This window comes from Athene noctua, chromosome 2, assembly GCF_965140245.1.
Source record: "Athene noctua chromosome 2, bAthNoc1.hap1.1, whole genome shotgun sequence".
NCBI classification, from domain to species: domain Eukaryota; kingdom Metazoa; phylum Chordata; class Aves; order Strigiformes; family Strigidae; genus Athene; species Athene noctua.
In genome coordinates, this window is record NC_134038.1 from 13,865,177 (window position 1) to 13,887,668 (window position 22,492).

The 22,492-nt window shown below is 44.6% G+C and overlaps 1 protein-coding gene across 9 annotated transcripts in view; it reads right to left on the reverse strand.

Moving 5' to 3' along the window:
* Positions 1-809: 809 nt before the first annotated feature.
* Positions 810-22,492, reverse strand: part of ZHX2 (zinc fingers and homeoboxes 2) — a 77,897-nt gene continuing 56,214 nt past the window's right edge. For 8 of the 9 annotated variants that reach the window (XM_074898495.1, XM_074898492.1, XM_074898490.1 and 5 more), the window contains 2 exons: positions 7,401-10,077; positions 810-2,075 (listed from right to left, as the gene is read on the reverse strand). In XM_074898495.1, coding sequence (XP_074754596.1) covers positions 7,405-9,903 — 2,499 coding nt within the window. In that variant the 5' untranslated portion in view covers positions 9,904-10,077 and the 3' untranslated portion in view covers positions 810-2,075; positions 7,401-7,404. Of the gene's footprint in view, positions 2,076-7,400; positions 10,078-10,772; positions 10,790-22,492 lie in introns of those variants that run through there. The other variant, XM_074898496.1, reaches the window with a different exon arrangement.

Here is a 22,492-nt window from a genome sequence, read left to right on the forward strand (position 1 = left end):
AAATGGCTGTTAAAAACTGTGCACCAGGGCAATTAAAATATTAGCATCCTTTCATGTAAGCAAAACAGACAGAAGTGGCAATTAGTTTCAGTTACAACTCTGGAGTCCTAGAGGACTGTCCTCTGAGGCATTTTCTTTTTGGCCACCTGGCAGTTGCATCCATCGATGTGACAACCCACACAGGGGTATGAACGTGACTGCATGGGCATCCACCTCCGCGCATGCAGGAGTATGATGTACAGTGTTGCATGTGATGGGACATGTGCGTATTGTCAGGCAGGAGCAAAGGCTGCTTCCCCACCTCTTGGCATTGGCCCATGACATGAAAACAGAGCAAGCACTGCCCCATCCAGTCACTCCTCTTCAGAAATGAGCTAGACAATTTTATTGAAAGTTGCTGAGCCCTTGCCCCCACCCACTGCAAAACTCCCTCAACACTTAAATGTTGTGCTGATGATTAATAAAAATAACTCCATACAGATGACTTATGGGCACAGTCTCATTCATTCAGGTTGTGACTGCAAACAAAATAAAGAGGTTGCCCCTAAAACCCTGTTCCCAGATGCTATCTGCCCCCCACGCACAGGGAAGAGCTAACAGTAGGAAAATAAACATCAATAGTTCACCAAATTCACTTCAATCTGGTTAGTGTTTGCCAAGCCGATTACTGCAAAACCAGTTAAAACCCCAATCAGGGCTAGGAAGACAGTGAGCTCTTGTGCATCAGGGAGAGCTGGTGGGGGTCAAGTTTGGGTTTTAAATGAAATCAAATTTAAAAAAAAAAAAAAGAGACAAGAAAAAAGTTACCAAAATGTTTAGCCTTTGTTTTATTGAGTTACAACAAATGAGCAACAAGTTAGAAAAGTTGGATTTATTCAAACTCCCTAGCATCCTCTGTGCAGCATACTGAAAGGTGGGTAAATTTTTCAAACCCAGCTTGTCAGAGAAATGCACTGGACGGCTCTTACACCCGCTCACCTACCCACCCACGCTCCTGCTCTCCTTCCTCCTCCTCACACGTGCACGGACAGACACCCCCACACAAATCCAAATTAGCAGTATTTGAAAAAAAGTGCACCTGGGAACCTAGGATTGATCTAAAAATTTAGTGGCAAGGGTTAATCAGAAATTTCTGTTGTGCGCTACAACATCTAAAGCTGGAGGGCAGACTGTTGGTTATGGTGTCCATCCTTGTACCAGCCCAAGAAAGTTTGGATTATGAAGCATCTTAATTTCCTCACTCCAACCCCTCTGGGGGTTGTACTGCATGTTTAAACAAAAAGTGCTAAAAAAAGAAACCAAACAAAAAAGGCATTCTAGCCAAATCTTCAGAGACCCACAGCTGGGACTGGCTTGTGAAAAGCAAAGTACAGGAGCTGGAGAAGACTTGTCTTGTAGGAGCACAGAAAAGCAGAGATTTAAATACTTCAACCAGTAGCAGGTGGCCATAAAACAAAACAAAAAAGTCAAAACAACAAGAAAAAAACCAAACCCCAACCACTCCAGAACAACCCTCCCCAATCCTGTAATGCATTTAAATGGGCTGAAATGTAAACCAGGGTGGGGATCTGGGCTCAGATGTTGATCTGCACCAAGACGACTCCAAAAGACTGCAGATCTGTCTTAAAATGCTTCAGAAAAAAATCTACCTCCCCCACAAAAGACATTTCCCTCCCCAAAACCAATCCCCAAATTTTGTAATGGCACTGTATGCAAGAATAACTTGCACCTATCAAAAAGTTAACAAAATTTCCACATTGTACAAATCTGTTCCAGTAGAGGAAGAGGCTGGACAGGAAAATGGGTGGGAGAGAAGCTACGGAGAAACCTATGTACAAGGACCCTTTTCTTTCTTTCTTTCTTTTCTTTTTTAATGCAGTAGTAGAACTTTGGCACTATAAACGATCCCGTGATGATGCTCCACGAGAGTATTTCTTGCTGTGCCTCTGCAAGCGCAGTTTGAGACTTGGGAGTCACAACACGCTACCTCACCCCAGGCAGGAAAATAGAGGTTTCTTCTATTTTCAGACAGCATTTCCCCTTCAACATCAGGGCAGTGCAGCTGAGGAGTACCCCTGCAAAAATTATAAAAGCAGTGTATTATTTTTGAAGGCACTGTGAACAACTATGTGAACCGTCAACTAACACTGTGTCCACCTGCACAGGCAGTAGCTCTGCATTTTGTATTAACCGTACCCTGAAGCCTATCCCTGTCACAGCCTGATGCTCTGGTAGTGTACCAGATTCTTGCTGTATGTAACACCCAGCTAATAACTCCCTACAGATTTCTAACAGGGACATACAGCTCAGCCTCGACTCTGCTGATCTCTCCCTACTATACAACTCGGGCAGATCTTCACACTGGCTGAAAGACGAGTGCACATGTGTTGGGGGCAGCTACTTTGTGGCACAGGACAGGTGGTGCTAAAGGTAAGACAACTTCAGGTCTTTCTCCGCCTGTAAATCCTCTCATTACATACTTTTTTTTTGCATGACTTTAGAAAATAATTATACAAACTGCAAGACAACGGAAAAAATTGCACAAGCCTGTGCTCTGCAGAGCAGCTCCCTGGCTCTGCTACAACCCCTGTACCTACATAAAGGCTGCACCATGGACCAGAGATTAAAAAATAACACCCCAAAAAACAACCTTCAAATACTCACCTGCCTACACATATCCCCAGTTCCCAGCACAGAGCAGGGGCTCTATGATAAGGATTATGTTCAGCATATTTTTCCTTACTGAGGTGTGTGTGCAAGAAGTGCAAGCACCCACTCAGGCTGGAGCTGCATGCAGCAGCACAAGGCAGATTTTCTGTGCCGTCCTCCTCACCCATACTGCAGCAGTGCTTACCAAAACCTGAGCTAACCCATTACTTCATACCTTTTATGAATGCTACTTCTAGGTCTGCTTTTTTCCCCAAAGCAGTGAGCTCTGTCCGGCATCTGCAATGCAGAAAGCAATGCGGTCGAGCCCAGTAAAAGGTCATGGGCTTGCAGCAACACCAAAGGCAGAAGTCCTCCTCACCCTTGTGACCTTCCCTCAATCAGCCCCCTGCTCCTCCTAACTCACTGGAAAATTTTAATTGCTGTCCTTAAGTCCTCCATTGCGTTACAGCTTGGGTCTCTTAACATGCCTCACTGGTTTTGGGGGAAATGGCAAGTCCTCTGTGCTTTGGCCTCACTCCCTGAAATGCTTTAGAGTGACCCAAGTTCTGCAAAACCCACCGGTCAATCCTACACTGATTTCAGGATGGAGCCTTGGAGCCCAACACCAGTAACACGCATTATATCTAGCTTTATGGATGAAACCCTAAACCACAAGGAAAATGAGAACTTGGACAGAAAGGGAGGGAAATCCCAGTGCTGTTAATTTTTACCAGTTCTAGACATCGAGGAACGCACTGGGCCACCAGCAACTGAGTGATCTTAGCTCCTGTAGTAGTGCAAAAGAGGTTGGAGACACCAAGAAGACCCAGATTGCCTATGACGCCCAGTACGATGCATACAGAAGAAGCAAGGGTTGACTTCCTTCAGACTTTTTTTTTTTTTTTTTTTCCTCTTCTCTCTGGTGTGTGACTTCCAGACATGGTTTTCCTTTCGCACATCTCCACAGAGCGGTGGTCACAGCCATGGAGAGCCAGGGCATGCATCTTTTGGTGTGTCTACCTACCTCGCTCCCACCATGAGCCACAAACGTTGGTGCCTACATCTTGTAGGATTTGGGCTTAAATTGGAGGTCAGGAGATAACTAAAAAAGAAAGTTTATGGTAGAGAAGGTGGTAGTGGGGAAAAAAAGTATGCTTCTGAGAAAAAAAACCAAAAGCTCTGGGCTGAGGTGATACTGATCTTGGGAAAACCCCACGGGGAGACAACGCTGTGAAGAAAGCCAGCGGTAGCTGCCAACCACTCTGGCACGCTCTGGTTCCGCTCTCATGTCTGAGCTGCGATTTACTGTATTTAATTTAGGACCAGTTTCTGTTTGTCAGGCTTGTGCAAATGGGAACAACAGACCTAATTTTGACCCGTGCTGTTGGAAGGCAGGAATATCTCTACTGATGAAGCTAAAGCACTCTCCTGATAGAGCAGTTAGGCCCTGTTACATGAGGGATATGAGGCTTCATTGTTCAGCATCTGGAGCATTTTCAGTGATGGTTTTAGTACACCCTACAGCACCCACCCAACATCTTGAAGGCTCCAACACCCTATGGGGACAGGTCTCCCAGCCTCACTGTTTGGGAAACCTGACCTGTTCCACGGAATAAACCCAATTTTGCCAAAAGCTTCAGATATGGAGTTAGTAATGGAGCTTTTTCTTAGTCCAGGCATGGTATTTCAGAGCCTGGCATGAACCATGCTCTCACCGAGGCCAGGAGCTCATGAAACTCCCACTAGCTGCAGCAGCAGCATCTGCCAAACACCGATCAGTTTTCAAAAACCTCAATTTTTTAAGGTGTAAGGTCTGTCTAGGCTGTAACACAAATATTCCCTAATAGTTTCAGAAACTCCTAAAGCTACACACCATGAGCAGAGAGTTTCTGAGATGGTCTGGAAGAGCTCAGGTTTTACAGAAGCTGCACACAAATTCAGCCAACAACAGGAGTATGGAGATCAATCACTGAAAAACTTTAAACTATGTACATCAAGCGGAGAAAACAGCAACACCATGAATATCAAAGGAGCATGTTTCTGTCCAGTGTAGGGTTCAGCAGTGAAAGTTTCACCTAATGACTATGGCTGTGTGAGAGTCAAGAGAAGTAGTCCCTTGTCAGCTCTTCTGTCCACCTCTTACATGTGGACAGGACCTCTACGGTACCAAGGAGTATGATGTCAGGAAAAATCAGACTTTCATATGACAACAGGCAGAAACAAGCTCTCCATCAGGTCTTACGCAGTCTTTGCTTCTGAAACATAACCTGGATGTCACCTAAGATAACATCTTGTTAATTTAACACCGAAGTTTTAGTTAAAAATTATGTAGGGTAGTCTTCACAAAGATAAGAGTGGAAGTTTATTCTGAAGGAAAAAGGAGCCAGTAGCTGGAATTTTTTCACAGGTCCTGTCAGCATTGGGTATAAAGCTTCCAGCTTTTGAGTCACAACGCCTGTGACAATGCCTCCATACGAGCATCAGAGAGCAGGCACTTAGTTTCTGGACTAAGACTTACGGGAAGAATAAAGGAAAATGAAAAAGACTTTGGGCTTTTGTCAAATCCCCAGGCCAACATGCTGAGAAACAGGCAAAGAGCAGAGGACAAAATGGTTCTCTGATCTTACTGCATGGTCTTCATAGTGAAGCCCTGCTCCAGTGCATCTCTTCCCAGTAGGTGCATTTTACAACCAGCCACAGGAAAGCACCTCATCAAAAGGATAACCTAGCAAAAGTTCAACTGAGATCAAAGTTCTTACTAAAATTCCTCTCTGGTAACACTTGAGTACCTCCACAACCCTGGTGCTTTATGGTCAGCCAAGGGCACAAAGGCAGGAGGTTCACCCCAATGTACCCTACACTGCCTCAGAATCACAAAAATGCAGGCACCAAACTTACACTGCTGGAAGAAGGCTCTTGCAGAGCTTGGTTTCATGGTACAAGAGGTTTCTAAGAAATCGTCATTTCAGGCAACCTTCTGCTCTCCTGCCCTCCTTCCCATTCCCTCTGGCAGTCCTTGGTCCGCTCCCTCAGTACAAACATTTATAGCTAGAAGGGGGAAGGGATCTGGAATAACTACCCTGAAAAAAATAAAATCCCACAATGCATTTATTCATCGTGCCTTTGATTTTAAAAGGCAGATCAGATCCTGGCTCTCCTTTCTTATGTTACCGCACAACCAACAGTGGCACCCCAGTGTGCCTCCAGCAGATGTTCCCATCTCCTTCCACCTTTAATCTCTGCCTTTGCCACACAGGTAACACAACCTCCTCCTCACATCCCTAATTACCAACTTCTGCAAGCATAATGCTGGACAGTGTCTTGCACTGCAGTCTGGAGCTTTAAGATATTTAGTGATACAGATGCTGCAATAACATTTCTCAAAATTAGATGGCATAATTTGTAGTTCAAACTAAAACCACTGCACGGTTTCCCTTTTCAACTCAGAGAAAATGTCCAGGAGACTTCTGGACAAGTATTGCACGAGTAGAAAGTGGAGAGCTCTAGGCTAGCCAGCAGAGCTTGTCAAGAAAAAACTGCATCTCTGCAACACAGTAGTTCAATTCAAGTACTGCCAACTGCAATAGTAAAAGTCTTCAGTGCAAGTGTGGAGGGACTTCTAAACTTCTATCAGTCCAGGTTTTTGTATTTTTTTTTAAAAAGAAATGCTAAAGTATATTATACTTATTAGACACTAAAAAACTACTAACTCCTTCTAAAATAGGTGTTCTCTCACTGTGGTTGTTACTGCAGGGTGCCAAGCCTTCTGTGGGATGTTTTAGCTTAAGACAACTCCAGTTTGGGAGAGACAGACTTGGTTACACTGAGCACAAAATGTTACAGGCTCCAGTGAACTCAATTCAACATGCAAGTCAAGAAATGCTGACAGTGCTTACTGTAGATTTATACCTGTGCAACTGTGATCAGAAACAGGCTTCAGGTCTCCAAAATAACACATTCTTTCACATTGTGAAAGATCGTACAAAACCCCCTTAAAGAAAAGCCCTGCAGCTTGCTTTTAAATTCAAGATCCTGTGAAGAAGAGCTGCTAAAACACCCACACAGCTTAGTCTGGGGCATTTCCTAAGCCTCTGAGCAAGCAGAACAAAGTCGGGTTGGAGACAGTTCTCACCTGCAAGAGGAAGAGAGCACATTTACATGAGTCGCTTCAGTCCCCACAACATTTTTTTTTTTTTGCTTGCTGTTGCATAAAGAAACATCTCTGGCTTGGGCCCTTCCCCCAGTGACCTTTTATTCTGAGCAGGGCAGGATGCTGCAAAGGAACTACCCGAGGTGGAAAAACAGGCACAGCCTCTATTTACGGGAGATCAATGATCTGTTAGCAAGGGGGATGTTAGCAACTAGTGTTACTTACTACTTCTTCACATGGCTCAGCTGGTATGTTTTACATCAAGTATTGCTGAGGTTACATAGGTCATTTGAAGGCAAAAACTTTAAGGCTTAATCACTTATTGCCAAAACAAAGAAGTAAAAAAAAAAAAAAGTCTCCCTTATTCAGGACTTGATCCACAGGAGACAAGAAACACGGCAAAGGGCACTAACCCCTCCCCTACCATGCAGTTGCTTTAATTTACAAGCAGGATGGGTCTCCCTTTTGTTCAGGCATCCAGCAGGCACAAAGATCCAGCAGTGATGGGATCCAGTGATTTATACTGAAGAAGGGCTACAGGATTCTGGAAGCACACCCAGACAGAGGCAGGCTCAGACAAACAGGGCACCATCAGCATTACCTGTCTATACGTGGGAATTGTCTCCAGATATACTTTCAGAGTCAAAGTCCGCCAGCTCTGCCTGGCCTTCGGGTGCTGTTTGGCTCCAGCTGTCTGTACAGTCCGATGCAGCATCATCCTCACCCACTGTCACCTCCACCCAGTTGACCTCCGCTGGTTCCTCGTTCTCCTCGCTGCCGTGGCCATCGTGGCTGTTGCACTCCAACCTGTCCGTACCCTCCGCTTGATTCCCCAACAAAGAGTCTTTCAGTGGTTCACAGTCTCTTTTAGCTCTCACCACTAGTTTCCCCCCATTCTCTTCATTCAGTTTTTTATGTTCCTGGTAATGCTGCTGAGGCACCTCATTACCATTCTTTGGACTCTCGATGTGTTTTGATCCCTTTTTCTGGCTTTGCTCGTTACGACCATCAACAGCGTACTGTTGCTGGTACTGGTCTATCCATTTAAGTGACCCCGTTCTTAGTGAAGACCGGTTTTCCTTGAACCAGCGAACTATTTCAGTTCTTGTGAGCCCAGTCTGAGATGCTAACTGGTCATACTCCTGAGGCGATGGCCACTGGGTTCTTGCAAATGTGCTTTTCAGTAGATGAATCTGCTCTTGGGTTTTCTTAAATGTGGTGGAGGACCCAGATAAAGCACCAGGGAGCTGAGAGCTACTCAAGAGTTCTGCCTGGCTTATTGCACCGTTGGGGGTTCCTTGTTCTTTAATTTTTCTGTATGATCCCATTGAGTCCAAGACAGCTTGCTCCATGCTGTCCCTTATCTTTCTCCGCTCAGAAAACCATGAATCTATCTCCCTCCTACTCAGCTTAGTCTCCACTCGAAGCCTGTCCAATTCTCCTTGGGTAGGAAAAGAGCACCTTAGGAAACTTTCCTCAAGGGCTCTAAGTTGCTCTTGGGTTTTCTCTTTGAATCTCTGGGGAGTAAAATCTGTGTATGGGTGAAATGAACGGCTGTGTCGACCAGCTGAAGGTGCTATTTGATCTCTCCCTAAAGCATCACCAGGGATGTGCACTATACCCCTTTGACTTCTGTACCTGTGATCACTGAACCACTTCTTGATCTCGCTCCTGGAGAGACCCGTCGCCTCTATCAGCCGGTAGACTTCTGCATCATCGGGAAACTGGCTTGCCATGAAACTGGCCTTCAGCTCTGCTATCTGTTCCTTCGTCTTTTTTCGCTCACTGGCTGGTGTCAATGGTACAGTAGTCAACTTGGCAGGAATCTCAGGCACCTGAACTACATGAGGACGCTTGGCCTCTGGGGCATTTGATAAGGTTTGTATTGTCCTCTTTTGCCCCTGGTTTGGGGCAACAGCAAGTGTAATTGGTGAACAGGAAACGGTTGAACCATTTGACACAGGAGTCAAAACCAGACCAGTCTGGCCTAGTATCTGACAAGGCAAAGCTGTCTGGATGATGGGCTGGGGCATTTTTGCAGTTGTCAAAGGAGCTGGCAGGACAGTGATAGTTTGGGGAACTGCCTGGATAGTACCATTGAACATCTTCTTTCTTGCCTCCTCCACTTCTTCAGGAGACCAACTTATGCCATGCTTCAAACGCTGCGTAGCAAACCAGATTCGGATTTGTTCTTCTGGATGTTTTGATGCTGCTGTCAACCATGACAACTCTGCTTGTGTTGGGTAAGGAAATTTATTAAAGGAGTTGATCATGGTTGCATTAGTGTCCAGTGCAGAGTTGTATTTGGTACTGTTCAGAGGTACCGGGACCTTGGGGACAAGGTTAATATTTGGTGGCAGCTGTACAGAGGGCATAACATGGGCTAACACATCATGGAGAAGGTCTCCATTTATACAAGCAATAGCTTCAGTGGCTTCAGTTATGATGCGGGGGAGAGTGCCCTCCACATGGTTTTCAGTAACTCCCTCTTCCGGCTTTTTGGGACCCTTCTTGGTTTCCCCTTTAGGCTTTCCCAGTTTTGTCACTGGCGTTTTACTTGCACTAATTCCCCCATGAAGTGAATCATCACACTCTGCATTTTCTAGCCCAGAGCTTGTGACAGTGACATCGTTAGCAGTGGTCTCAATGGACTGCTCTAAAACAGTCTGATTATTGCGTTTAATTAATTTCAGTTTAAAGTTAGTCTCTCCCGGGTGGTATTTTGTGTTGTGGTCAGATAAAGAATCGTATTTTTTGGTTGTGAAGTTGCATTCAGCACAGACATACAGGGGGTTGAGAATGACATTTGGATGCTGAGTGTCAACATGCTCTGTAAATTCATTTAAGTTTTGTGTTGAGTAAGGGCAGTATTTACACTCATAACCACCCTGGGGTTTCTTAGACTGATTTTCAGCTGAGGGTTTTGCCTCAACCACTTCGCAGTCTTTGACTGAGCTTTCTGAAGGCCAATTTTTTTTAGAGTCCTGCTGCAGTGCACCAGCCCCCTTCTCTTTAGGAGCCTCTATGCCCTCAGCTCCTTCCTGCTCCATGACTTCAGAAGTTCGCACCATACAGGGAGTCGTGGACTTTCTTTTGCTAGCCATGGCAGCCCGTCCCAAATGATGACTTTTTTTTTGACAGAGCGAGCAATCAACTCAATAGATCTTGCAAACAGCTCCAATCTTCCTTGATTATTTTACTCTGTTTTCTTTAACAAAGAGTTTCCACCCTGGCTGTGACCCTCAGCTCCACCAGCAGACCTGTCAGCTGCATGACACCTGTGAAACAAAGAATACGTTGTTAGTCACTGATCTATAAAACACAGATTTAGCAGAAAGCCACAGCTCGAGATACGTGCATTTACAAGGACATTTTGGACAACTCCTCCTCCCTACCATCATCAACTTAGGAGTCAAAAAATCTCCTCACTACGAATAAAAGCAGTGGGTAATTCACAGTGAAGTGCGCCACAGCGAGCAAATAGCTTTGAAACAAGTAAGATGAACAGACAGAGGATTTTAATCTCCACTAGACTCAATGTGTTTAGCTGGAAAAGAAAGAAGATAGTGCTATAAATACTGCATCTTTTTATAGAAGCTGCAGTTTCTATTAATTATTATTTTGAAGCCTACAGATTTGAAACTGAGTGTGATTTATATTAAACTTAATTACTTCCCACTGTCACTTACCTTGTAAATATGTCTACTAAATGACTGTGGTTACTAACGATGGGTGATTTCTAAATAAAGCTATAGGGCCTGCCTTGGTTGCAAAAGTAAAGGCAGAAGGAAGAGTTAATGCAAATCAACACTTTCAAAGGTCTTTGTCTTACAGAGAAGTGGGTTGAAAGAAACTGCAACAGATCTATGGAGGCTTATCAAGTCTCTTCTGAAACAAAAGTTTCCTTAAAACACCACTTTTCACTCAATATTGACAGACATAGCTAGGGAAGGCCACCGAAGCCCTTAGATACCTTTTAAATAGGGACCCTTCCTGTGACCCTGCTGATATTCTCAAGCCTCAATTTGTGCACATCGCTCCCTGCAGGATTAAAAAATCCTTTGTTAAGCATAATTCATATGTTGAAGTGGGAGTTCCCAAATGCAAGAATTCTGTGAAACATATTTTCAAAAGGATGCAAGTTCACCATCAGTCAGAGCAATCACAAAGAAAAACTATACTAGCTGTTCTAGGATCCACCCATGATCATCAGGAATAGCTGGAGGGAAGGAGGAGAATGTAGTTGTCAGAACAGTTTCATTAATTGAAAAGTTAAAAAAATAAAAAAAGTCACTCTCTTATTTGACAAGATGCTTTTCCTAATCAATCCTTGACTTCAATTTGCTAAACTTGCCGATCAGACAGGCTCTGGATAAATAATACTTCCAGTCCTGACAGAAAACTCATCTTTTACAATCAAGGAGTCCTTGCTATAGAGGCACTGTTGGTTTACAAACCAGAGGAGAATGGAAAGTGGAGATTTGCAGAGTGGGTAAGACCTGCACTGATTTTTGTAGAAGTGTATTAAAAGGAGAATCTGAACTAGAGGTCTAATGAAAGATGTGCCAGCCATGGCAGGGGGATGGACTAATTGGTCTTTAAGGGCCTCTTCCAACCCAAACCATTCTGTGATTCTATGATGTTGTGTCTAACCAAATGCAGATTTTCTTATTGTGAATAGCATCCAGTACCCAGCAGAGATGAAGATCAAATGAGATAAAATCCCACTGCAGTTATATCTGGACATATCCAACATCAGCAGACAGTTTATAACCACATCAGCGCTGTCCCTGAACTTGCTCCTCTTGCTTGTGCATTGGCACGAGAGCCAAAAGAGTTGTTCTAAAACCAGCTGCTAACTTCTCAGGTCTGTCTGCAGCTAATGAATACTTTGCAGGTTTCTAGAACATATTTCTGCTACACCGCCCATCACAGATCACACGACTCCTGTTTATGTGGAAACTCAAAATACACTGTCAGAGGAAGCAACTCCAGCTGGAGCTAAGAGCAGGGATGGCAGCTTCCAGCTCCATGTACTCAAAACCCAGCGTGAAGCAATTCTCCATACACACAGCACTTCATACACTAATTCCCCATGAAGCACCTTCACAGATAAGGGTCTCGCAAAACGCAAGCTGTGAAACGCTAAATGCACACCACAGAGAAGATGCTGTGCAGAGATGCTATTTGATATACTGCAGATGCCCCATCAAAACTGCATGGCTGCTCTGCATTCATAGCCACCACCTCCCCTGCACCTCCAGCCCCAACAGACTGGGGATGCTCCTGCACGCCCGCTCTGATTCGGTGAAGCACTGAAGCATCTGGTTGGCTTTCAAGTGCGCATTTAAGCTCCAGGTGCTTCCCTGGGAAACAGAGCATCTTTGCTCAGCTCTGTGAAACAGGGATGGGGTTGCCTGTGGGTTTACAGCTCTGCCTCGGCCAGGATGACAGAGTGTCAATTCCTTCTAACTTGGGATCACCAACATTGTCATCATCATTCCCCAAAGCATTAGCAAACACCTCCTCTCCTGTTTCCTTTTTCCCTTCTCCCTTTTAATAATAAACAAGCAGATGAACAGTGGAAGAAATGCCTGATTTTCTACAGATTTGTACTGACTGACCTTTAAACTGGATTACGCTGAATATTCTCTATTATTTCCACATATTCCTCCAAAATTCCCTTCTACTTCCTCTCACAATCATCCTCCCACAAAGTATTCTGGCTGTGATCTGTGTCTCGCTGTGTCCCGCTGCAGATGGGATCAGAAGCTAGACACAAACACGCAAATGTCCAAACACCCATCTTCCTGGCCACCCATTTTTAATGATGCTTGTAGAAAATAAACTAGCTTTGAAGCTGCTTCTTTTGTATCCAATTTGGTTGAAACAGGCCACAAGGTGAGAGAAGGGGGAAGATTAGGTCCTGTAAGACTGGCTGCTGCTGGAAGCAAGGTGAAGGTGACCATGTCACCTCACTCTGCCCTGCAGATCCCACCATGATCATGACATTGACTTTCATAGATGAGGGAAGGGAGGCACAAGGCAGTACCCTGGGACAGTGTGGTAGAGATAAGGATGGAACCATGGCTCCAGGGATGCTCCTCCACAGCTCACTTCCCCTCCCAGGCCACACAGCTACACCTAACTGTCTGCTCCTTTTCTGATGTGTGACCTTCTGCAAAATTCATGTGGCAACATCATCCAAAGGAAGAAAATTCAAAAGACATCAAAGACAGAGCAAAGCTTATTTATATTTCACTGAATATCTGCCCCCACAAAGGAAGAGAGAGCTAAGAACAAAAGATAAAGAGATGAGATGGAAGAGAAAGAGTGGAGAACGAGAAACATCTAGGTTAAAACTTCGAATCAATCAAAGGTTTCTTAAAAGTTAGCCTAAATGTTTTGAATTCCCTAGTCTCTGGAAGCTCAGCAAGCTCTGCTGCATTGAGTTGCTGCACTGAGCTCCCACCTCTCATGAGGACACGAGGATCAGCCCCAAGCAAGAATGCTGATACAGAGGAAGAGCCAAGGTCCCTAGGTCCCTCCAAAACATATATATATAAATGGGTGGATGGATGAAAAATTCTGTCTGCTACAGTTTTACTACAGAATTGTACAGATCGTTGCTTCTCTTCCATCATCTATTCCACAGAGTGGTTTTCTGCATGTCTAATTGCTGGTTTGCTAACTCTACACTTTGAATAATTTTTCTGCCACACGAGAATCGCTATCCACTGTAGAAATAAAGACCAAGTCAAATGCTTCTTTTTGGAGGTCAGTAACAAAACCAAATGAGTTTCAGTCCAAGATGTGCAGTTTGAGGGGGGTCATGACTAGCTAGATATCATCTTTGCCCCTTCAACCAGTGTCCTGAAAGAGGGGGAAGAAACGAAGCCCAACACCTGCATGAGCAAGGAGAGTTTATTGGTACCTCCAAGCCATGGTCCCTGCTCAGTAAGGATGTCATTTGCAATAAATCAATACACAGTTGCTAAGGAAGATGGACCATGGCACATCTCTGGGAGCTGCATCATGTACATTGCAGAAGCTGCCACATCTCATCCGAGGACATTGGAGAGAGTACCAGGAGCAGCTCACATGAGCCACTCGCCCCACACAACTTTAAATACATGGTGTTGCTCCTGACAAAGCTGCTCATGATGCCACTTCAGCTCCTCCAATTCAGGAGCAAGGTGGCTCTCCCAGGCTGTTCTGCTGGAGCTCTGTGTATGGGAAAACACAAACCTAACCCCGAAACCTCCAGATTTCACCTGCATACGGCTGTTCCTCCAACTAGTGATGACTACCAAAATTTGGGGGTGGGGGGAGGAGAGAAGATACCCTTCAGCAACAGCCAAGGCTTAGTGAACAGCATGTCCTGATGTGAACCCAAGCTACACTTCATCATCCAAGCTGTGTCCACGGCCCACACATCACTTTGAGGGGCAAAATTCACATCTGAAGCTTGATGAACAAAGCTGCACCATGGACAGGTCAACCTCTATCCCTATAGCTGGCCTGGTTCACCGTGTTTCGTTACAGACAGAACCCTGTACAACCGACCTCCTTTTTGGGCTGCTGCCACTGTGGGGTGCCCATAGCCGTGGGGCACAGGGGTGCTGCTGTCAGCAGCCAGTCCTCCTGGACATGGGGACGGAAGACAGCCTTCACCCCTCCTGCTCACCTGCCACATCTCCTGCTTGTCTTGCCATACTGTGGGGGCAAGTAAAAAGAAATAAAAAATAAAACCATCTTTTTGTTTGTTTGTTTTTTAAATGAGCAAACACATAAAGCAGCAAAAGGCAACCAGGTGAAAACCAAAACCACTCAGCTCTTAGCAGACAGACAGCTGCTGTCATGAACGAAGTCCAAACCAAACCACAGAGAGCTCATGTGCAGGAACAGCAGCTTTTGCTTTGCTTTGGCAAAGCCATCTGCGACAAGAGTGTATAGGTCAGACGCAATGCGTTCTTCTAAACATATCTCCCCAAAAGTGCATTACAGCAGTTATAAATGAGGCCCTAGTCTGTTTTTTTAATTTCTGAAATTTATTTCGTTTGTTTAATTAATGAAATAACTCAGCCACAGTGTTCTGATCTTTCAAACTCCTGTTAAAATGGCTCTGGAGCATCCAGTGCGAGAATGAAGTAAGATCTATTTGTTGACTCTAGGAAACACTAGCTTTCCTACCTGGCCACCTGGCCCCAGACTGGTGAAACTGTGGACAACCACACAGGGAAAATAAATCATGCTTTTAGGCATGATTGGCACTGGAGAATGTTTGCCTGTGTAGCAATGACACCTTCCAGCAGCAAAAGATAACTGTACAGTTCAAGCAAAGGGATGGAAGAAATAAATCAAAAAGCTGCTTCTTGCTGAACATTGAAATCTTTATACTCTCCCCCATCTTTCCCTTGTGCCCATAGCTAGTTTTATACCTTGCCCCTCCCCCCAAAAGCAAGTATTTGGGTAGAAACTGAACTTCTTTCCTGCAGTGCTCTTCCCACATGGGGTCCTCTGAGGTGGTGGCAGAGCGGGAATTTTCCATGGCAGCTGGGACATTGCCTGGTCACACAAAGCATCTGCCAAAACCCTGCGAGCCGGGGCTAGGGAAAGTGTCAGAGCAGTGGATACAGGGTGAGATGCTGTCTGTCTTCTCTCATACCACAGAACGTAAATAAGTCTGAAAAAGGCTGTCCAAAGACAACCAAATTTGAAGGGATGTAAAATTAAAAAGCAGGGAAAAGTTTAACTTTGGCAGAAAGGGAAAAGAGAACTAGAAATATCATCACTTCATGCTGCATCTTGCTTCCAGCTGAGGGCTGGAAGAAACTAATACAACAGAGGTTGAAACAGGTGGAAACCTGCACCCAGTGCAAATGCATCTTTACTTTTCACAGATATAAGTTGCTTTTTTTTTTTTAATTAAAAAACCCGAAACAAACAAAACAGGAAGAAAAACGCTTTAGTGACATTTCTGTGATTTACCAATAAAAGCTTCCTTATCTTTCATCTCACTGCATCATTCGCTCTGCCCTGTGCTAGCAGAGAGTTCCCAGCACCTGGCCTCATCTGAAAATGAACAGTGGGAAGACCACCACCACGAGGATACCTGCAACAGCACAGAAATACAGGGGGTTTCATCTGCAAGGGCCAGCTGACGTTTAAAGAGGGTGGAAGCATTTTATTACTTCATTGCTTAGGAGCTCAGTCTCCATGAACAGCATCCTCTCCGCTACACAGCATAAGCAACAGCTAATTACACCCTTGTAATTAAACTCACCCTCCCGTCCTCAAACCCTCCCCCACGTCTGAACACGATGTTTAATATCACAAAGGTACAAACTCCTCATTACAGCTTTCCCATGCCTCCTCCCCAGCTTGGGGATGCAGGAGGAGTAACAGAGGAGGTGCACAGCACAGCACCAGCCAGCGCTCACTAGCGAGGACTTCTTGGACACAAGTCTTTCAGTCCCTGGGGTTTCTGAGATACTATCCTACTCTGTCACGCAGTAAGTGGATTTCTGCAAACCTCAACATGGATGCTACACTCTGCCCTTGGATGCCAGGCAAGCCCTGCTGCCCACCGCCTCACAAACGCCCCATGTTGCTTTTAAAGCAGAGACACCAGTGGCACCACTTTTTCCCGGAGCTGAAGAATTTGCCCCCCCTCTCAGGACATGTGACCAACCACACATTGATGGACCTCAGTGGGTCTTAATTTCTGGCTAGCTTCAATGATGGTCCTTTACCTCCTCTAAGCTTGAGGGACCCTGGCCTCTCCAGGACTCAAAAGCACGTGTCCCTGGGAGCATCTCCTCTTTTGACTTGAACTGCGTGGCTGCCCAGAAGTCATGCCCATAGAGTTTAGAGCAGAGCAGAAACTAATTGATATTACATGACAGCATCATAACCCTCCCACAACCGTCTACTCTTCACCCACAAAGGCTACAGCCACGCAAACACACGCAGCACAGAGCAGAGCTATCCTGCCCCATATCAGAGGTGCTGAACTCACATTCATTAATGTTGCGGTAATATTACATTCCTACAAATCCAAGGATCAGAGGCGAGATACACATTTCATGGTGCAAAAAAGGAACATGCCTAGGGTGATGTTTTTCCTTCCTTACAACTGTTTTTAGCATGCAGCTGCTACAGTAATATCAAAAAGCACATCAGCTAGCACAGCAAAAAAATGCTGTTGCTCTCCACTGTGATAAAACACTTAAAAACATTGCTTAATTACATGCAGGAGAATAAGCAGAAGCAAACCAGGGCAAATAATTCCTGCATGATGGATTGCGACTGTAATGATTTACAAAAGAAAACCACAAAAAGGGAGGCAGGTTTTGTGAACTAGAGCAGAGCTTTTAAAACAGCATTTAAGTCAGAGCAGTCTAGAGCTCCAACACTTCTGCAGTTCTTTGTAAGCCGAATAAAACACAATTAATGGGGAGGTATACCGAACATTACAGCAATAATTTTTGCAGACGTGAAAAAATAAATTTGAAAGTGCTATACATATTTAATTTGCCTATGTCAGTGTAGACATTTCTAATTAGAAAAAAAAACCATGCAGATGTTTGTAGCAGGATGCCATGGCCATGAGTTTTTGTCTACAGAGAAGCAGAAATTCATATTTTTTCTTTCTTTTAAAGACCAGAGGCTCACACTTTTCAAAGGCAATCAGCAACTCAAACTGCCTCCAGGACTCTTGACTCCCCCAGCAATGTGTCCTGTGAAAGTGGATGTCAACACGTCTGTGAACGGGGGCAGAAGCAAACACAGCACACATCCCGCCTCTGCCTTGCACCCCTACAGCATGGTCACTGAGAGACTATAGAAATACATAGATAAAACAAAAATGAGGATTTTTGGTGGAGATAGGCTGAGTGTAGGATGAAATGGGGTTTCAAAAGACACCATCGGTAGTAGAAAACCCTGGAGAACTGCGTGCCTAAGCCAATCCACGTGAAAGCTGCCTCTTTACGTTAACAGCTCAGCTGCAGTGTGACCGCTATGTAGAGATAAAGAAACTTATTCTGGAAAACACAGATATTCTGGAAAAAAAAACCCTCTGTAGGCTTTACCAGAATAGGTTGTGTCAGGCAGTACCGCGCAATAGGCGTATTTCAGAGTACACTGCTCACAGGCTATTCTTTTGAACTAAAATGTTCTCATTCATGCTGCTGCAAAGCCAAAGACATGGGAAAAATGGTGGGTTTTCTGTGCTGCATGTTGTACAAATGCAAGAGGCCAACTCGTTCCCAGAAAAGGGGAAGCTGAACATTGTGTGCTCTGAATTTTCTATTATAAGTACTCATCTGCAAGCACTGGTTTGTATTTTTTTTTTCTTTTTAAAATGTAGACTTAAGTTTAGTTGCTAAAAATTGGAATGGTCCTGATTTTAGCTTTTTTGCTCTCAGAAAGTGATAATCCACTCAAGATGAAAAACAGTACCTTACAGACCGGTTCGTGCCCTGAAGCAATATTTATATTGTAGCAATGGTCACTTGTCCCACCCAAGACAGCTGCCTTAAGCTTAGGCTAGGCAGAAGATGGTCCCTCTCCAGGTGGGTGTACACCACAGGATGGATGGGGCAAGCAACGGGAAGGAGAGCGAGCACTTGAGTTCCACGGTGACAACAAAAAAACCAGGTTTCCTTGCTTCCTGGTCACTGCTTTCTCCTCAGAAAAAAAAAAAAAAAGAAAAAAAAAAGGGCTGGCAACCCACAGCTTGCACATGAACAGGGCTTGTAGCTCCCACTGGTTTCTGAAGTTGGCATGGTCAGGGAAAAGCTTTTATCCTTGTAGTGTGAGCATCTGCCAGAGGTACCTGCTTTGGTGCCCCGCTGAACACACGGCTTAGCTGGTGCCCTCCACCAGAGTCACAGATGCTCTGGGACAGAAAGAGACCCAAAATGCCAGTGGCATCTACGACTGTATGTGCTCAAAACCCAAAAGGTGCTAACGGGTACACTCCTGGGGCCTTGCTCTCTCCTTTGGGAAGGAAAAACATGAACCGACCTCTTCCAAGCAAGAAGATGTATGAACCACCCATGGAAGACACAGCCAGATACATCAGCAGATGTTCTCAACATGCACAGGGGGGGCTGAACCTGAGTCCAACACCCTCCAGCAGTGGCTTCCAGGAGCACTGAGCTCCAACGATTAGTCACACCCTCTGTCAAAAATTGTCTCCTTTAATCAGTGGTGCATTTACTCCTAGGGTGGGTACTTGAATGTTCATGAGAGAAATAAAGACCAACAGATTTCTTAGGAGAGAAATAGAAACACTATAAAAACATTCATTCTAATTAGTTTAATTACTTGTCTGTGCAGCTCACAGAATCCTCATCACTGGACTGGATTAAAGTGACTGGATTTAAGTAATTATTCATGTTGAGTTTTTATCCAGCACCATGTGGTGGGAGGACAAGAGACTCACAGATACAAAACAAAAATTATCTGTAGACACTATCTTCAGCTATGTGGGTAAAGCCTGGGTGTATCTGTCTTTGATTTTATGCAGGAGAAAGATAAGTTTATTCTGTTTGAATGTTCAGCTTAATTTCTTTTCAGGTATGCTTTTAAAGAGTGATTTTTTTTTCTGGGAAAGGCAGGGGTGCTGACAGAAATACTCTTTGCTTAAACAACTTCTAGTCATAATTTCCTATTTGTTAAGATCAAACATCTTAACAGCAACATCTGGTCCCCTTTCTCCTTCATGTTAACCATCATTCCATGACACTGCTGCCTAGATAGGGTACAGCTGTATATCTTTCCTATATTATTATTACATATTCTCTCTCTTCAGATTTATTATTATAGGGACATGATAAATTAAATGCCTCCAAAGCAGAAAGAAGATAGGCTATGACAGAATCAAGACATTTGATTTCTTTACTCCACGTGCTTACAAAACTTAACAGTACAGAAGTTTTTCTGCTTTAGTACTTCTCAAACCTCATCTCCCTTGGCAAATTTTTCTGCTCTGGGAACCACAGCACCCTGCCTTTAGTCAGCTGAGTGTCAATTTTTTTCCAAGTAAAATTATCAGGGCACTCAAACTATTTTGCAGAATTGCAAAGGGAAAACAAAAATCACATGCACATTTATGGGCATCCCCTTGCATGGCTGCAGGGTAGAAATGAAACTCTAATTTCTCAAAAAAACCTTTTCAATTCTCAAGAAGTAGCTCCTAAAGCCCTGCATTTCTTGGCTCAGGCAGCACATGGCACACATCACAGCAGGAAACAGAGAGAAAGAAAAGCACCCAGAGGACCTGACGGAGGGGAAAGAGTGAGGGCTGAGGCCAGGAGACAATTTGGTGACCACTTCTTAGAAGGGTTTAAATTTGAGGGAAAGAGAAAGGAGAAGAAATCTCTGTCACCAGGATGTCAAGTCTGAAGAAGACAGGCAATACATGCAGACTTATGGGATGCCTGGCCAACTGTTTGTCCAATATGGGGAGCAGCCTTTGCATCAGCCTCATCCAAGAGCACTGAAGGAGTATACAGAGTTCCCAAAAGAGAGGAAGGAGCTCAATAATTAACACAAAACATTAGTAACCTGCGTGTGTCTATAGCTGCACACCTCCCCCTTTGACTCATTCACTATGTGTTAGAAAAACGCAGATGGTTTGTGATTTATAAAGCCGATGAGTCACTGTACCTCTTTCCTTTCTCCACCCCAAGGGCTTCTCTGTGTATCTTTGCATTCTCTGATGAGGACTACAGATGAGAGAAATAAAACACTACAAGCAGACTAGCATAGCATCTCCCTCCCACAGGATGATTTTAACTGTGCCCCCCAAACACTGTTATTCTTTTCTCCTGCCCCCATTTCCCTCTTCACTCATCTATGCTCCAAAGAACTCAATGGCTATTGCTTCAAGTCATCCAGATTGACACTGTTTATGCAGTCTGAACCTTTGCACCACCGGGAAAAGCTTCAGTACACAATAATTTCCCCTTTTAAACATCAGGTCTGGCTTATAATTGTAATAACTAAAAATATTCACTTCCTGAATGAAAGTCTTGAACTATGGTGCCAGATTCTATCAAAGGAAGCCCAAAATCTGGGTCTGGGGTACAAAGCAGAATTCTGGAGCCCACCACACTGAATACTTGTACACCAGTGTAACAGAAACATTCATCGCAATATTTCCAGAAGCAGGAATTTCAACACACCACCTCTGAAACCAAACCACCCCTGGAAACTGCCAGATGGATTTTCAGAGAACCTGAACACTCATGTCCTCCAAACTCAGCCAGGTGATACCAAACAAATCTGATGTCCAAGGCTCTTCAGAACAGCTCTAATTTTAAGCACATGAACCGTCAGCTGTTGGCCTAACTCACACAGTTCAACACCCTGATGAACCAAGGAGGCAAACCTCAGGCGCCCCACATCAAAACACCACGTTTCTGTCTGGGGGTGCAAACAGACCCCCATGCATGTACTGCTGCTGGCTCGGGGAAGCACACTGCAGACACCCAGGCTGTCTGTACCCAGTCAGGTCTCCTGCTCACTAGCCAAATCCAGATGAATAACCTTAAACTGCTAGCAGATGTGGCACATGTGGTTCCCAACCTGGATCTCTATTTAGGAGACTCCAGTGATACACGTGAACTCTTGTATTGCTGGGAAAACACATCTCCTTCCTCAAATTTGACACAATTTTTTCACAATTATAGCTGCTGTCCACTCTCCCAACCAAGACAGAGACAAAAAGCAGGTGTATAAGATCAGCAGGCGTATAAGGTCAGCAGGCCACATCTCTGCTGTCCTAGCACACGGGAAAGGTGGCTGCTGCTGGTTAAGAGAAATGAGGTGCTCAGAAGAGTACTTGCCTATGCAGTGGTTTGCATCAGTCTGACCTCCTTGGCTCCCTCTGGCCCTTGTGACAAGCAAATTCGTTCTGCTGAGGGGCTTTGTAAGTATTTTGGGTGTAAATAGGATTCACACTCATCTTGTCACAGTTTACATTAAGTTTTGTTGTGCTCTACTTGCTCAAAGGAAAGACTGCTTCAGAAGAGGCCCTGTATGAGACCACGAAAAACATCGTTTCACATTTGGAGGCTTTTCTTCTCCAAAAGCAATGACATGACTTTCACCAACAGTGTTAAATACCTATCTTTTTTGGATCCTTTCCCCTCACACAGGGGTCTGCTTTCAATAGATAATGACCTGTGGTGATCAGAGGATCCCACTGGCCCAGTATTGAGGCTTTACAGCTGTTAAGACACCTATCCTCACAGCTGGCCTGTGAATTTAGGCACTGCTATTAGCCCCATTGCTCAGATAGGCAATTAAGGCATGAAGAGTGTGGACAAGGCTTTGTTAAATGGCCAAGTCAATTTACAACTTGCTGCCACCAAAACATATGGGGTAGCGACAGTGCAAAAATCATGCCTTACCCAAGGTCTTCAACAGGGCTGGAAACCACATCCACATTTTCCACACTACAGGCTACTGCTCCATCCTACAGTAAATTCCGGTTATCTTTCCAGCCTGCCAGCTGAAAATAGGTGCTGATACTCTTAAATTATGTCCCAGCAAATAAGCAGCAAAGTCACAAAGCCACCACAACTTGCACCAGCAGGCTCATGGGAGGAAGCAAAAAAACCTCAAGATCAAAGGTCTGAACTATCTGCCTTCCCTCAGAAATCACTCATCAGGCCA